Consider the following 15,828-nt stretch of genomic DNA (forward strand, 5'->3'; position numbering starts at 1 on the left):
CCTGGCGATTTTTTCTTAGGGAGTTCTTTGATGGCTTGTTCAATTTCTTTTTCTGATATGGGATTATTTAGGTATTCTATTTCTTCTGCTGTTAATCTAGGCAGTTTATATTTTTGTAAATATTCATCCATATCTCCTAAATTGTTATATTCATTGCCATATAATTGGGCAAAATAGTTTTTAATGATTGCCTTAATTTCCTCTTCATTAGAGGTGAGGTCTCCCTTTTCATCTTTGATACTGTCAATTTGGTTTTCTTCTTTCCTTTTTTTTTATTAGATTGACTAGTACTTTGTCTATTTTATCTGTTTTTTCAAAGTACCAGCTTCTAGTCTTATTTATTAATTCAATAGTTCTTTTACTTTCGATTTTATTAATTTCTCCCTTGATTTTTAGTATTTCTAATGTAGTTTCCATCTGGGGATTTTTAATTTGCTCACTTTCTAATTTTTTGAGTTGCATGCCCAATTCATTATTCTCTGCCCTCCTTAATTTGTTAATATATGCACTCAGGGATATAAATTTCCCCCTGAGTACTGCCTTGGCCACATCCCACAGAGTTTGGTAGGATGTCTCATCATTGTCATTTTCTTCAATGAAATTATTGATTGTTTCTATGATTCCTTCTTTGACAAATTGGTTTTGGAGAATCATATTATTTAATTTCCAATTAGTTTTTGATTTTCCTGTCCAGGTGCCCTTACTAATTATTATTTTTATTGCGTTATGATCTGAGAAGGTTACATTTATTATTTCTGCTCTTTTGCATTTGTTTGCAATGTTTCTATGCCCTATTACATGGTCAATCTTTGTGAATGTGCCATGTGCAGCTGAAAAGAAGGTGTATTCCTTTTTGTCCCTATTTATTTTTCTCCACATATCAATTAAATCTAATTTTTCTAGGACTTCATTCACCTCTCTTACCTCTTTTTTATTTATTTTTCGGTTTGATTTATCTAGATCTGAAAGAGGAATATTTAGATCTCCCCCTAGTATGGTTTTACTATCTATTTCCTTCTTGAGCTCTGCCAGTTTCTCCTTTATGAATTTGGATGCTATGCCACTTGGGTGCATATATATTGAGCAGTGTTATTTCCTCATTGTTTATACTGCCTTTAATCAGGATGTAATGACCTTCCCTGTCTTTTTTAATCCTATCTATTTTTACTTTGGCTTTGTCAGAAATCATAATAGCCACTCCTGCCTTCTTTTTCTCATTTGATGCCCAAAAGATTTTGCTCAAGCCTTGAACCTTAAACTTGTGTATGTCCACCCGTCTCATATGTGTTTCTTGTAGACAACATATGATAGGATTTTGGTTTCTAATCCAATCTGCTATTTGCAGAGGAGGGAAATGATTGAGCAAATGGTGGTGTGAAATATTTTGGAATTTGTACTAGAAGAAATGATGAAAGGTGCAGTTTCAGCAAAACTTGGGAAGAGTTGTCTGAACTGATGTAGAGAAAAATGAGTAGAAGTAGAATAATTTATATTGTAACTACACTGATCAATGCAGTGCAGTATCCTATCTTCAGAAGAACAGTTTACAGAATTTTTTGTTCTTAGAATCTCTTTCAACAATAACCACAAAAATGTGTTGGCAAGCCCCTAGCCCTTTAAATCTCTAAATTAATACTTTCATTAAACCATATAATTTAAAAATACAAAATTTAGTCCACATTTAATGTAGGAAGACTAAATAGAAAATTATAAAACCATCAATATAATTATAATAATACAGAACATTCTGTGAGAATTTTTTTTAAATCCAGTAAGACCTCATACTTACTATTACTTGCAAGATTTCAGTATAAATTTCTTTATTTTACAGATTTTTGTTGAGTGAATAACAGTTTTTTAGTTAACTAAGTTATAACTTGGAAGATATGGAGCATAACCTAAAATGTGAAATGCATTTCAAAGTTGGACATTTTTCTTTGAAAAAAAATTGTAAAATCTGGTTCAATAGTCAATGAACTCAGTCTTCAATTTAGTACTGCATCAAGTTGATTTAATAATAATGATGATGACAATAAAACAACAGTGATAAGCATTGATGTAGTATTTGCTATGTACCTGGGCTAAGAATTTTAAAGATGTTACCTCATTGATTTTCACTCACAATACTGTGAGGTAGGAGTTGTGCTTATCCAAATTTTATAAAACAGAAGCAAGAAAAGGTATTGAGAACCATAGGATGTAGAGAGCCATTGGAGAAACAGGGTCAAAATTAGGGCCTGTTATCCGGATTCCCTACGTGACCAATCCAGGCTGAGGCAGTCTTTGTGTTTGGTCCTGGTCACCTGAGCCCTGAAAAGCTCTGGTACCAGTAGGTAGGTTAATCCAAAAACAACTTGACCCCTCCAAGAGGCTATTAGGAGTCATTTAGAGAAACAGAGTCTGTAATAGATGTTTTATCTGGATCCCATTACAAAATCATCGGCAAGTAAAACTGTGTGTATGGTTTTTTCTGCTCTGCATGTCAGATGCAGATAGAATGGGCCATCTAAGGTAAAAAATCTGAGGCTCCTCTTTTGACTCATTTTTAGATCCCCACATTTTCTCAATATTCTTATTGGAAAGCTTTGAGTCCATAACCAGACCAGAAGCTACCGAGTTAACAATTTCTCTCCTTGACAATTTCTCTCCTTGATAATTAAGAAGCCTGAACCCTAAAAAATATATTACTTAGATAAAGACTGGAGCCAGACAATTTAGTCCAGACTATCTGACCAGGTGCTGATCTATAAATCAAGGCAGAATGCAATTAGTAAATATCTCCATGAAATTTATTTCTGCTCCCAGAATTAAACCCCTACTAATTGGTGGTTGGAATTTGGCCCTTGTCCTTGCACCCATATCTCTACTTTTTAGACTTTAATGGATTGTGTATGATTTGTAACCCCTTCACAGCTGTGACTCTCTCTTTGTGTTCTTTGTCTGAAACCAGTATAAAATAAAGTCCAAATCCCATAGCATTTGTATTAGCATGGGCTAACCACTAGTTCGGCTGTTCTCAGTTTCTTTTCCTGTCTTAACAATCCGACGCCGTAAAACACCACTCAGAACCCTTACCATATAGAGGCTGGCCCTCTATAAAAAGGTTAAGCAAATTGCCCAGAGTCACAATGCTAGTAAGTATCTGAAGTAAAACCGGAAGTTAGGTTTTCCTAACTGGAGGCCCAATGCTCTCTTTTATCATGCCACCAGCAGTATTTTGATTTTATAAACAGAATATAGGACAAATACTCATGAATTTATAAGGGAAATAATGTTAAAAAGAATTTTACAAGCCCTCTTGATAAGAGATGGAAATTAATTTTTTGTTCTTAGCCCACAAAGCAGCCAACAAATGCATTGCTAGTTACTATGTAAAAGATTAATTTTTCTATTGTGTAATGACAGGCAGGGGTAGCTAGATGATACAGTAGATGGAATGCCCACCCTCAAGTAAGGAAGACTTATTCCTGACTTCAAATCTGGCCACAGATACTTAATAACTGTGTGACCATGCTTCATGTAACATCTGGATTTTAACTAATAAATAATAAAAATAAATAATAAACTAATAATAAAAGAATGAGGCCATTTCCCCAAGAATAACATTGTTTATTAATAGGGGTATACAGTCCCTCTTTCAGAGAAAACACAGCAAGTGAGACCTGGTTCTTGCTTAGAAAGGGAGTTGTTTCCTCTTTTTGATTGGCCTGAGAGTATGACCTTTGGATCTCCCCTAGAAGTCCCCATTGGTGGATATTTCAAAAGGGGCTGTCCTACCATACTCTCAAATGTGTTCAAGTTCAACAGCTAAGTTGAAAAGAATGACTATAAAAAACAGCTAGAAAAAAGTGGGCAACATGCCCTTAAGAAAATAATGTCAGGTTGCTTATGAAGCTCAACTTCTTCTAGCCATCTTTGGTTTGAAAATATAAGTTAACTCAAGCAGGTTTTCAGTGGCTCTTTTCCCTTAGATGTTATATTTAGCAAATACAAAAAGGGCTTTTGCTTTCAAATGCCTCAGAGAGAGTTCTTGATTATAGGTAAAGGAGCAGGTCTTTACCTTCTCCACAATGGGAGGTTTTCCAAAGTGGGGCATTTCTTTTTTTCCCCTTAAACCTATATCTTTTGTCTTAGAATCAAATACTGTGTATTGGTTCCAAGGCAGAAGAGCAGTAAGAGCTAGACAGTGAGAGTTAAATGACCTGCCCAGGTTCACACAGCTAGAAAATGTCTAGAACAAGATTTGAACCCAGGACTTCCTGTCTCTGAACCAGACTCAATCCACAGAGCCACCTAGCTGCTCCCCAGCATCCTCCACTAATCCAGGCATTTCTTTGAATTCCCAAGGAACAAAAGAATGAGGGACAAGTGTTATGATCATTGAGGGAATCAGTAGATTTGGTGTATTTGCTCAGAGGAATAAAGCAAAGAGCCCCAGGATGTTAGCAGAGCTTTAAGCCTCCCTTTGGTATCAACAAGAAGTCAGTTGATATAACTAGACTTCCTTTGGAATCCCGTCAACCAATCACATTATGGTTTTTCAGGAAGACTAGCCTCCTGGTATCAATAGATGATTAACTGATGATAACTGAATCAGTATTAATGAAGATCAATAATGTATCTGACTGCTAATATTAATGATGGTAGTTAATCACAGCTTCAAAGGATGAAGCTGGACCCCTCTCTGTCCCTTCAAGTTCCCCTAGAACTCCTTTGAGGCTGCCTTGTTGTCAGGCCAACCAACAAAAGGTCAGTAGCTAGTTTGAGTTTTATAATAAGAAGGATTTTACTTGAGGTATTCAAATAACAAGGGAAGCTGAAGGAGGGGAAGAGGGTTTTAGGAATCCCTAAATGAAATCTATTCCTAACTCAAAGTATATAATCCAACAGCTTCAGAATGTTGAAGGCTGGGCTGAGCCAGGCCCATTGGCCTGCTTTAATGGACACTGCCTGCCTATAGATAGATTAGATTGCAGCTTGATTGAAGAGAATTAGATGGATAAATCTTCTGTAGTAATTTGTTGAATGATGTTAATAGACCCTAAAAGCTCAGTAGTAAATCCTGTAACTTCAAGGTATGTTGAATGATTCTTGATTTGACCAATAAATTGAGGAGAGAAAAGGTTTGTCTTAACCACCTGGATCCCCGGCTCAAGATTGAGACCCTGGGTTGAGTTTCTCTCTCTTTCCCTTATATAGGGTATAGCCCAACTGATGATTGGTCTCATGCCCTGGCATGGCATCAGGAATCTCCCAAGATTCCAAGTGTCCAACTGGCAGCCCTGCCCTCAGACATGGCTTCCTGCAAATCTTGCAAAACTTTACTTACACAACTCTGAGCCTCAAAAGAAAGTTTCGGAAATTCTCTCACTCATTTGTGAAGTGAAGAAGGAAATAACAAACCACTCTAGTGTCTTTGCCAAGAAAACCCCAAATCAGGTAAAATCAGAAAACAGCCTTAATGCTATAGTGAGAAGCCATAAAGGTCTTTTTTTGGATAAAACATTTGTGATGGCCCATGATGTTTTTACAGTAGCATGTAATTTGAATGCCTAATGCTCATGGTTTTCAAAGAGCCTACTTCTGTGCTGCAAGAATGGAAATGTGTAACATGTTGATCTGTTGATTATAATTTGGTGATTACATTTGATCTTCACAACACCTCTGTGAATTTGATGTTATTATTATACCCATTTTACAAGGGAGAAAAATGAGGCAAAAGAAGCCAAATGACTTATCCAGGGGCATACATCTACTAAGTGACTGAATTTGAACTCATGGCTTCCTGATTTCAGGCTTACAGCTCTCACCCCTATATTAGTAATTTGCTTTAATTTCCAGATAATAGAAACTATGGAATGTGCCCTTCTTTGAAGGAGGTAGACAAAGACAGAATTTTCCAATTCCAAATTGGTTGGATGTGCTGAAGTTTCCAATGGTAAATACTATTATGGGGAGAGCTGTCCTGATTCTCAAGACTTTCCCACTCAAAGAATTACAAAGGTACCCTAATAAAGTTAAAAATGTTTATTAGGGAGATTGATGGCCGAGAAGCAGTTCCCCAGTGGGAGTCTGCCCGCCTAAAGTGACAAAAAGTGGAGTTTTTACTGGTTTTACAGGAGAGCTGAAAACTTGACAAAGGGGCAAGAGACATATAACTTGTAGGTTACTTTGGAGGGTGGAAGGCTAGAAGTGGTAAATTCTGTGACTTTGGGAAGGGTTTGAGGTTAAGGATGGATAAATTTGGGGGAGAGTGCGAGGTGCTGAGATTGACATTGTGACTGGCAAGGACAGATGACTAGGGGGAAGGCCTGGGGTTGAAGAAGTTTATCAGGAGATATACAGATCTCAGGAAGTGGAACACACATGCTTACTTCATCCATTTATTGGTTGTCATTAGGGATGGTCTTCTTGGCCAGACTGGTGTAGGGGTATCTTTCACTTGTCTTCTGAAACTTCTGGGTTTTCTATGTCTTGCTTTATTTCCCCCTCTCTTTTTTCTGGGCTCTACTACAATACCTTGTTAACCATCTTTGACTAGTCCTGGAAATTATGGTGTGCTCCCTTGTATGCCCCCTTTCCCTAAAGAGGAGTAAATTTTAAGTTTCTTTCCATCCCTATTCCCTTCTTATTCCTCATATCTATAGAGAACCTGCTCTATAACCAGAGACTAATCTGAGTGGCCTAGGGTGGTCGTTGGATGCAAAGAATGAAACAGATTGGAAGCACAGCTTGTTAGCTCATAGTACTTCAAAAAATACTGAAGTAGCCACTTTATTATAAAGGAAATTAAAGATCCCCTTCCCCCAAAAGCCCAAGAAAGTTTCCCACGGTTACAGAGAGCAGGATTTTTACTATAATCAAAACGAAAGCTTTAGAAGCCTCCAGGTGTAAATAAAAACCTATGCTAAACTATCAACTATCTCTGTTATCTTTAAGTGAAGCCTGGGACATCTCGTTAGGCTGGAAAGCCCCTGCATTTCTCAGCCTTGATGGTATTAAACAATTTTTTTTGAGCCTCATTATTTTACTTTAATTCTGGGCAAAATGCCCTGCCAAGGGTTCGACCTTGGCTGTACCAGCCATCTGTGTTCTCTGTCAAAGGGTGAACAGAGTCAGCCTCCCTCCTACTGGAGTGCTGAGAGCCCAAAGTTTTTTCAATAAGACTGTAATGCATTTTGAAGAATGTGAGAATTATGAAATGAATCAAAAGAGGAATCTTAGATTTTTATCTTAGATATCCCACTCCTGTTTCTCGAACCTAATAGGGAGAAAAGCCAATACACGGCTCTGCTGGTCTGTATTGATCTTTTGAGGGGGTCCAGATAAAAATATCTACTTGAGATTTTAATTTCTCTTAATGGCTCCCGACACATATCCAGGAATTCCAGATCTCAGAGAAAATTTGAACTCCAAGTCTCCCCAAATAAGGGAAACCTCATGGATCTTAGAGCCAGAAGGTTCAAGGAACTCCTCTCTAGGTGAGTGAAGTGAAAGCAGGTGAATGAAAACTATTATCAATAGAGGTATTTATGTACTGTAGAGCAGAAAGTATTGGACTTCGGAGCAAAACAACCTGAACCCAAATTCTTTTTTAGATACTTTTTAGCAGCATGATCCTGGGTAAGTCACTGAACCTCTTAGGTTTAGTTTTCCTATCTCTGAAATGAAGTTGGACTCTATGGCCTTTCACTTCCTTTCTAGCGATAAATCTACAATTCTCCAGGATGTCATTGTTTAGGACTTTGGGGTCATGGAACTCTCTTGAAAGCACTTCCAAAGGGCTAAGGCTGTCCCTTATAAGATCCTTCCTAGACTTTCTTCAAGATAACAATCACTTATTAAGCACCTATCATGTGTCCAACAGTCTTGATACAAAGAAAGGCAAGACAGTCCTTGTTCTTGGGGAGTTTACAGTCCAGTGGAAAGACAACATTCTAATAACTATACAGAAAACTCCATTTCCAGGATAAATTGGAGCTAATCAAGAGACAGAATCTTAAGATTAAGGAGTACTGGAAAAGGCTTATTTGTTTTTTTACCCAAAGCAAAGTCTTGGCAAAAAAATAGAATAGCAGAGTGATAACAGTTATTTGACTCAGAATCATATACTTTTTTTTTAAGTACCTTGGATTTATCTTCTTTTTAATATATAACATTTAATTTTTCCCCCTAGTTACATGTAAAAATAGTTTTCACATTCATTTTCTATTTTTAGTTCCAAATTCTTTCTCTTCCTCTTTTCCTTTCTCCCTCCCCTTTCCTCCTCTTCCCTACCTCCCGAAGATGACAAGTAACTTGATTTAGGTTATACTTGTGCATGTAGAATTGAATGTCAGATTTTTCTATTCAGCTCTGATCATCATTTGATCATTAGGAATGCTTGAAAAGTCCTCTATTTCATTAAGTGTTTATTTTTTCCTCTGAAGGATCATTCTTAGTTTTGCTAGGTAGGTTATTTTTGGTTGTAATCTTAGCTCCTTTACCTCTCATATCATATACCAAGCTCTCTCCTCCTTTAACATTGAAGCTATTAAATCTTGTGTGATTCTGATTATAGCTCTGTAATATTTGAATGGTTTCTTTCTGATTGTTTTCAGTATTTTCTCTCTGATTTAGGAGCTCTGGAAATTGGCTATAATATTCTTGGGAATTTTCGTTTTAGGGTCTCTTTCAGGAGGTGATTAGTGAATACTTTCAATTTCTATTTTATTTTTTTGTATCGAAGATATCGGGGAAGTTCTCCTTTATAATGAGGTCTAGTTTCTATTTTTTATTGTGGCTTTCAGACATACCAATAATTCTTAAATTATATCTTCTTGATCTATTTTCCAGCTTAATTGTTTTTTTATCTGATTTTTCACACTTCAATTTTTTTCATTCTTTTGTCTTTGTTTTATTATATTGATGTCTCGTAGCATTGTTAGCTTGCTCTTGCCCAATTCTAATTTTTAGGAAGTTATTTTCTTCACTGAGCTTTTATACCTCTTTCCATTTGGTAAAATTTGCATTTTAAGAAGTCTTTTTTTTTTTCAGTAAAAATTTGGGCCTCTTTTACCATTTATTTGTCAATTTTTAAGGTGTTATTTTATTCAGTATTTTTTTGTCCTTTTTTTTTACCAAGCTGTTAATTCTTTCATAATTTTTTTTGCATCACTGATTTCATTTCCCAAATTTTCCACTGCCACTCTTCTCTCTTTCTTTAGATCTTCTGGGAATTCTTGTTGACCAATTTGTATCTTATTTGGATGGTTTGCTTATGTCTATTTTCATGTCATTGTCTTCTGACTTTGTGATCAGGTCTTCCCTGGCACCATAGTCGATTTTTATAGTCAGGTTCTTTCATTGTCGTTGTCTTTTTCTACCCATGTTTTCATTGTTTGACTGTGACTGTTGTTTGATCTTGAACTTTATGTTAAAGTTAGTCACCTAGATGTCCCAAGCTTTAGACTCATTCACCCTGCTGTTTTCAGCAGGGAGGTGTGTAAGGTTTTGTTATTCCCAAGGTAACATGATCCAGAGAGAGTCATGATTACTGTTCTCCTGATCTGTGCTCTGATCTTTTCCCAGGGAGGTCTCCTGTTCCTCTGTAGCCTCTAGTGCTAACCTCCTCTCTGCCCTAGAATGACCCTGGGCTAAGAATTCCCAAAGCTGCTGCTGCTTCTGCTGTTGTGCCACCTCCAAGACAGAAGTGTGGTATGGGCTGGGCAATGGGGGTTAAGTGACTTGCCTAGGGTCACACAGCTAGGATGTGTCAGAGGCCACATTTGAACCCAGGACCTCCCATCTCTAGGCCTAGCTCTCAATATATTGAGCCACCTAGCTGCCCCCTCCCCCATTCTTAAGAAGGCAAGTAGTTTAATATAGATTATATATGTATTCATTTATATTTAAATATTAGTCATTTCACAAAAGAAAACAGACCCCCCCAAAAACAAGAAAAATAAAGGTTAAAAAAGTATACTTTGATCTGCATTTAGATTCATTAATTTGTTATTATTCATTCATTGTTCATTAACTTAAAAATTAAATTTAAGCTAAAACAAAATGTTCTAAATCACTCGTAATTAGATAAATGCAATTTAATCAACTCTTCTATTCCACCTCACACCCTTGCATTTGGTAAAAGTGAACTGAAAACAGCCAGTGTTGGATGAATTTTGGGAAAATGGGCACATTAATTTACTATTGGTTATGCTTCAAAACTGAGTAAGTCACTAAATTGTGTGCACCCTTTGTCTCAATGATATCCCTGGGGAGTATTTCCCCCATAAATCTAAGAAAGGAATAGGACCCAAGTGTCTGAAGGTGGGTAGCATTTTCCATTATCAGTCCTTTGGAGTTTTCTTGTGCCATTGTGTTATTGAGAATACAGATAATCATAGCTTTGATCATCATACAGTATTGCTTTTATTATGTACAATGTTCTTATGGTTCTGCTCACTTTACTTTGTATCAGTTCATGGAATTTTTTCCATGTTTTTTTCAAAATATGCTTGTCATTTCTTATAGTACAATAGTATTTCATCATAATCATAAACCATAACTTGTTCAGCCACTCCCCAATTGATGAGCATTCCCTTAATTTCCAATTTTTTGCCACCATAAAAAGAGCTGCTTTAAATATTTTTATTCATGTATGTCCTTTTCCTTTTTCTTTGATTGCTTTGGGATACAGACCTAGTATTGGTATTGCTGAGTGGAAGAATTATGTCCAGGTTATACCCTTTTGGACATAGTTCTAAATTGCTCTTCACAATGGTTGATTTATTTCCTAACTCCATCAACAGTTCATTAGTGTCCCCAATTTTTCCATACCCCTTCTAAAATTTGTCATTTCCCTTTTCTGTCATATTAGCCAATCTGATAAGTGTGAGATGGTACCTCAGAGTTGTTTTAATTTGCATTTCTCTAATAAGTAGTAGTGATTTAGGGCATTTTTTCATATGAATATAATTACCTTTGATTTCTTCATCTAAAAACTGCCTGTTAATATCCTTTGACAATTTGAGAAATGAGGTCTTTATCAGAAAAACTTGCTATAAAAATTTCCTCCAGTTTCCTGCCTTCCTTCTCATCTTCCTGGATTCTTGACTTTTTATTCTTCCATCTGAATTTTGTTATTATGTTTTCTAGGTTTATAAAATAATTTTTTGGGGAAGCAAGGCATCTCAGTGGATAGAGAACCAGACCTGGAGATGGGAGTTCAAAACTGATTTCATACACTTCCTAGCTGTGTGATGCTGGGCAAGTCACTTAACCCCATTTCCTAACCCTTATAGCTCTTCTGTCTTAGAATCAATACTATGTATATCATATTAATTCTGTGCCTTTCCTTATCTTGGAAGAATTTGAAATTGAGAGAGAGTCTGACCTTCACAGCAGTCTTCTGTGAACAAGTTGCTAGGTGAAAAGATGGGAGGGTTCAGTGGAGTTCTTCTAAGATATTTTCTTGGTAACTGAAAGAAGTTTTCTCTTGACTCCTTAGCTATCTCACCAAAAATGTTGTGAGTGAATTATAATGTCTGAGGAATGTAATTTATTAGCAAAGAAAAGAATGCATATTAAACCAGATTCAGGGCCCTATTGCAGGCACTAAGACCTAGAATTTAGATTTTGCACAGGTTTTAATACATTAAAATAAAATAATAAACAGAATTCAAAACAGTATGTAGCATTAGGTAATTTGATTTTTTGTTGGAGAAAGATTTGGACTTTCCAATTTGGGAGGAGTAAAGTGAGTGGGTGGAGTTTCTCCTAAATCGGGTAATTTAAAGGAATAAGTCTCAAAATGGAGGTTGTTCAACTATGGAGTCAGTTTGGTTCTCACACCAGATAGGTTAACTGAAAGCCAGAGACCATGGAGCTCATATCATCTCTTCTGGAAACCAACTGTACATGGGAAAAATCCAATTAGATCTGAACCAGGACCTTGATACTGTTTCTGCTGGATAACTCTTCCACTGGGCTTCATCCTCCCCATCTGATCATGTTTCCCTCTCAGGCCTGGCTCCTCAGCTATTCTCTCCCCTTACATCCCAAATATTTTTGGGAAATATCTCCTGCTTTACCCCATTGCCTAAATGGGAGAGAGAGCACTGATTCAGGGGTCATACTGCCTCTAGAAGATTGGTGAGGGGAGTGGGATAGAAGAGAAGGAATAAGAGAGGGTAGAAATTAGTCTTTTGAGTTCATACTGTCTTTGTTTCCAAGCCTTATTCTACCTTATGCCCTCCTCTTCTGGTTGGAATTTTTTCCGTAAGGGTGGTGCTAGGAACTTTATAACTATTTTTGAGATCCCTTCCTTTATAAATCCTTATAGGCTAGTCCCCAGTCCTTTGTCCAGGAAGTGAAGAGAAAGGCTTCTCCTCCTCTGAGATCTTCTCTTTCCCCAGCTCAGCCTGAAGAGGATCAAGACCTGGCCAAAACTGAGAGCCTGGAATCAGATAGAATGGCTCATGGAATCCAAAGACCCCCATGGCAGGTAAGTGCAGTATAGCCATAGACTTGACCAGCATCTGCAAATATGGGGACTTCATTAGACATAGATGATTGTCTATGAAGGTTCTGGTCTTTTTTTCTCAATCCCAATATTTGTTTCTTTAAAAAAGGCATATGAAATAGAATGTAGTAGTAACAACACTACCCTGCTTTCATTTGTATTTTGAACTGTTTTATTAGCTCCTTTCCATTTCTGGCAATAATTTCCTTTTTAATTTACTATCTTCTTGTTTTTGATTTTTAATTTCTCCCCATTATATCTGACTGTCAAAGAAAACTACTTTTTTCATTAATCTCTATTAGGTGTCTTTGCTCCCTTTTTGTATTCCTAGCACATACACACAAAGACACAACTTCTTACCCTTCCTGTTTTTTCTTCAAAGCTGTTCCCCAGCTTTTTTCCTTTGCAATGGTACAGTCAGAGCAAAATGTGCCCCTGGTCCATTTACTGTGCTATTTCTTAGGTCAATACAGTAAGCATTTAGAGAGTGGTTACTCTGTGCCAGGCACTGTTAAAACCTTGAGTGGATACAAAGGAAGAAAAAACAAGTCTCTGCCATCAAAGAACTCACAGACTAATATGGGAGACAACATGTAAGCAACAAGGTATATAGAGTGTAGTTGGGAGAGGAAAGATCTAGCAGTTTCAGGAACTAGGAAGTTTTTGTTTTTTAGAAGGCCTTTAACATAACTGTTAGAACCAGACCCACGAAAACTTACATTTTTATTATCAATCAGTTAATTCACATTTAATAAACCACTACTTGACTTTCTTACAGGATTAAGAGAAGAGGATGATTTTCTGGAATTCTTCCATGTGCAATGAGTTTTATAATTAGGGGAAGAGAAGTATTGAAGGAGACATTCAGTACCTATCAAAGAGTCAGGCTTTAAGTGTAGTGATATAATAACAGAAAATATTCAGTGAGTTATGACTCCCCAAATCCTTTTCAGATGATCTTATTTAGACAGTTTTATTTGTTATTTATTACTTGAACAATTTTATTTCACAGCAGAGGAAACTGAGACAAACAGTTATTGGAAGCCATGGAGGACATTGAGAGAAACAGGATCTTTTAGAGACTCTCTGGACCCCATCAAGACCAACGTAGTTTAGCAAAGCTCTATGCTGGTTTTTGTGACTTGAAAATCAGGTCTCAGAACAGATGGCCTATCCAAAAAACTTTGACCCCTCTCTATGGCTCCTTTCATTATTGAAAACATATCAATTTAATTCTCTAAGAAAGCCTTAAGTTTTATAGAAAGCATCTAAGTACTCTATAGTAAACCAGCAATTAAGGTGTTAACAAATTTTCCTAAGAGAAGAGCAGAAATCAGTAGAAGCTGGCCTGGCCCTGTATCTATTCCTAGACAGCCAAGGTCAAAGCAGGCAGTTAGACATTCTTCACATTCAGCCACGTGCTTTCCACCCCATAATGCTAAAGATTCATTCATTAAATATATCTTTGGAAGTATGGAAGCTTTTCCTGGAAATAACTTTTAGATAAAATGAGGCTCATTTTTAACCTTGGAAAGTTACTCATTTGGGTATAAACTTCATGGGAGAAATTTTTGTAAGTCATATGTCACTCAGGACATAATTCTGTAACCTTGGCATGTCTGCACAGCTGTAAAACTCCATTATGCTTTGTGAGAATTTATTCTTTTGAAAAATGGTATAAATAAAGAATGCTTAGAGACGCTCGTTGGAGCAGTTATGAGCTGACAGACAGATGGTTCCCAGCTTCATTCTTTCTCACCTAAACCATCTACCTCTCAGATTCTTGGAGCTGTTGGATAGATTCCAACAAACAGTGCTTAAGTAACTTACCTAGAAACACATGTGGGCGTTCAAGAATATATATAACACCTTTGGTATAAGGGCTTGACAAGCCCTTTTCAGGATTGCTTGTTTTGCTTTCATGCCTACCTTTCAACCAGTTTTTACCTGTGGCTCCAAGAAACTATAGTGTACACAGGGAAACCATTTTGGCTGGTGGGCTAAACCAAATTGAGGGTAACTGGCAGGCCTCAAAACATATAGATGTATTAGAGGAATGTCTGCCCTCAGTATGTGAAGATTTCCCTCAGTGTAATGGGTGTTTGAGAACAGTTCATTCCAGTGGCTATTAAGGAGGCAGGTGCTATGGAGAGCTTAGAGGTTGATCAGATATAAAAGGCTCCAAAGTCATCCACTTCATACTAGGCTGATGGGAAGTACAAACAACTGAAACAAGTTTTTTGAGACTTTAATGTTGGTTCTTATTTAATATTCTTTTCCTTTTATTGCTAAATAGATCCACTTTTTAAACTATTGATTGATTCCTAGATTGTCTGATCATGTTGAATTTAAATGAACTTTGAGACATTAAGTCTGACACCTTGGTTTTTTGAGTGCTAGGGCCTGAAAGGATGGGTTTGCCCTTAATACTAATAGGGAAGGTAGGAAGGTTGGGGAGCTTTAGTTCCCTTTTAGACATTTGAATTTAAGATATCTATTAGGCATCCATTTGCGATGTGTGGATCAGCCTAGTCCACAAAACATACGGGGAACTGGTGAATATAGCTGGACAAAACAATCACATATCTCCCCTGAGCAAGCCAACAGGGCCACCTCTTCAACAAACACATTGTGAGAAACAAAGGCAGCTGGGCCTACCCCAAGTACTAGAGAAGAATACTCTGCAAGTTTGGAGCAATATGCCCTCTACCCCAGGAACAGAGAAGAACCTCAATAGATAGATAAAATAATAGGGGGAAAAACTAGAAAAAATGAGCAGACAGAAAAAAAGCAAACCTTAACCTTAGAAAATGACTTTAGTGATAGAAAAGACCAAAATACAAATTCAGAAGAGGACAATGCTTTTCAAAGAGGATACCTGTAAAGCCTCAGAAGAAAGTATGAAAGGATGTCAGGTCCAAAAGAACCCCTGGAAGAACTTGAAAAGAAGTTAAAAAAATAAAAAGAGAATTGATAGAAAAATTCAACAGCTAGGGAGAAAATACACTGAAGAAATCAACTTCCTAAAAACTAGAATAGGCTAAAATGAAAGGGACACGCCTTAAAGAAAACAACTCCCTAAGGAACAGAAGGACCAACTGGAAGTAGAAGCAAAAACAAAACAAAACTGAAGAAAACAACTCTTTGGAGAGTGGGATTGGCTAAATGGAAAAAGAAACAAAAAAATCAAGGGAAAAATAACTCCCTAAAAATTGGAATGGACAAATGGAGGCTGGTGAAACCACGAGAAATCAAGAAGCAATAAGACAAGATCAAGGAAATGAAAAAACATAAACTCTAAAATACCTTTCTAGAAAAATGACTGA

General features: G+C 36.8%; 1 protein-coding gene across 1 annotated transcript in view; it reads left to right on the plus strand.

Moving 5' to 3' along the window:
* LOC123240767 (zinc finger protein 271-like) overlaps positions 1-15,828 on the plus strand; it is a 44,993-nt gene that overhangs the window by 5,987 nt on the left and 23,178 nt on the right. Inside the window, exon 4 of the mRNA XM_044668478.1 lies at positions 12,323-12,484. Within this exon, the coding sequence (XP_044524413.1) occupies positions 12,323-12,484 (162 nt within the window). The remainder of the gene's footprint in view (positions 1-12,322; positions 12,485-15,828) is intronic.

Source organism: Gracilinanus agilis, chromosome 3 (assembly GCF_016433145.1).
Source record: "Gracilinanus agilis isolate LMUSP501 chromosome 3, AgileGrace, whole genome shotgun sequence".
Taxonomy (NCBI): Eukaryota; Metazoa; Chordata; class Mammalia; order Didelphimorphia; family Didelphidae; genus Gracilinanus; species Gracilinanus agilis.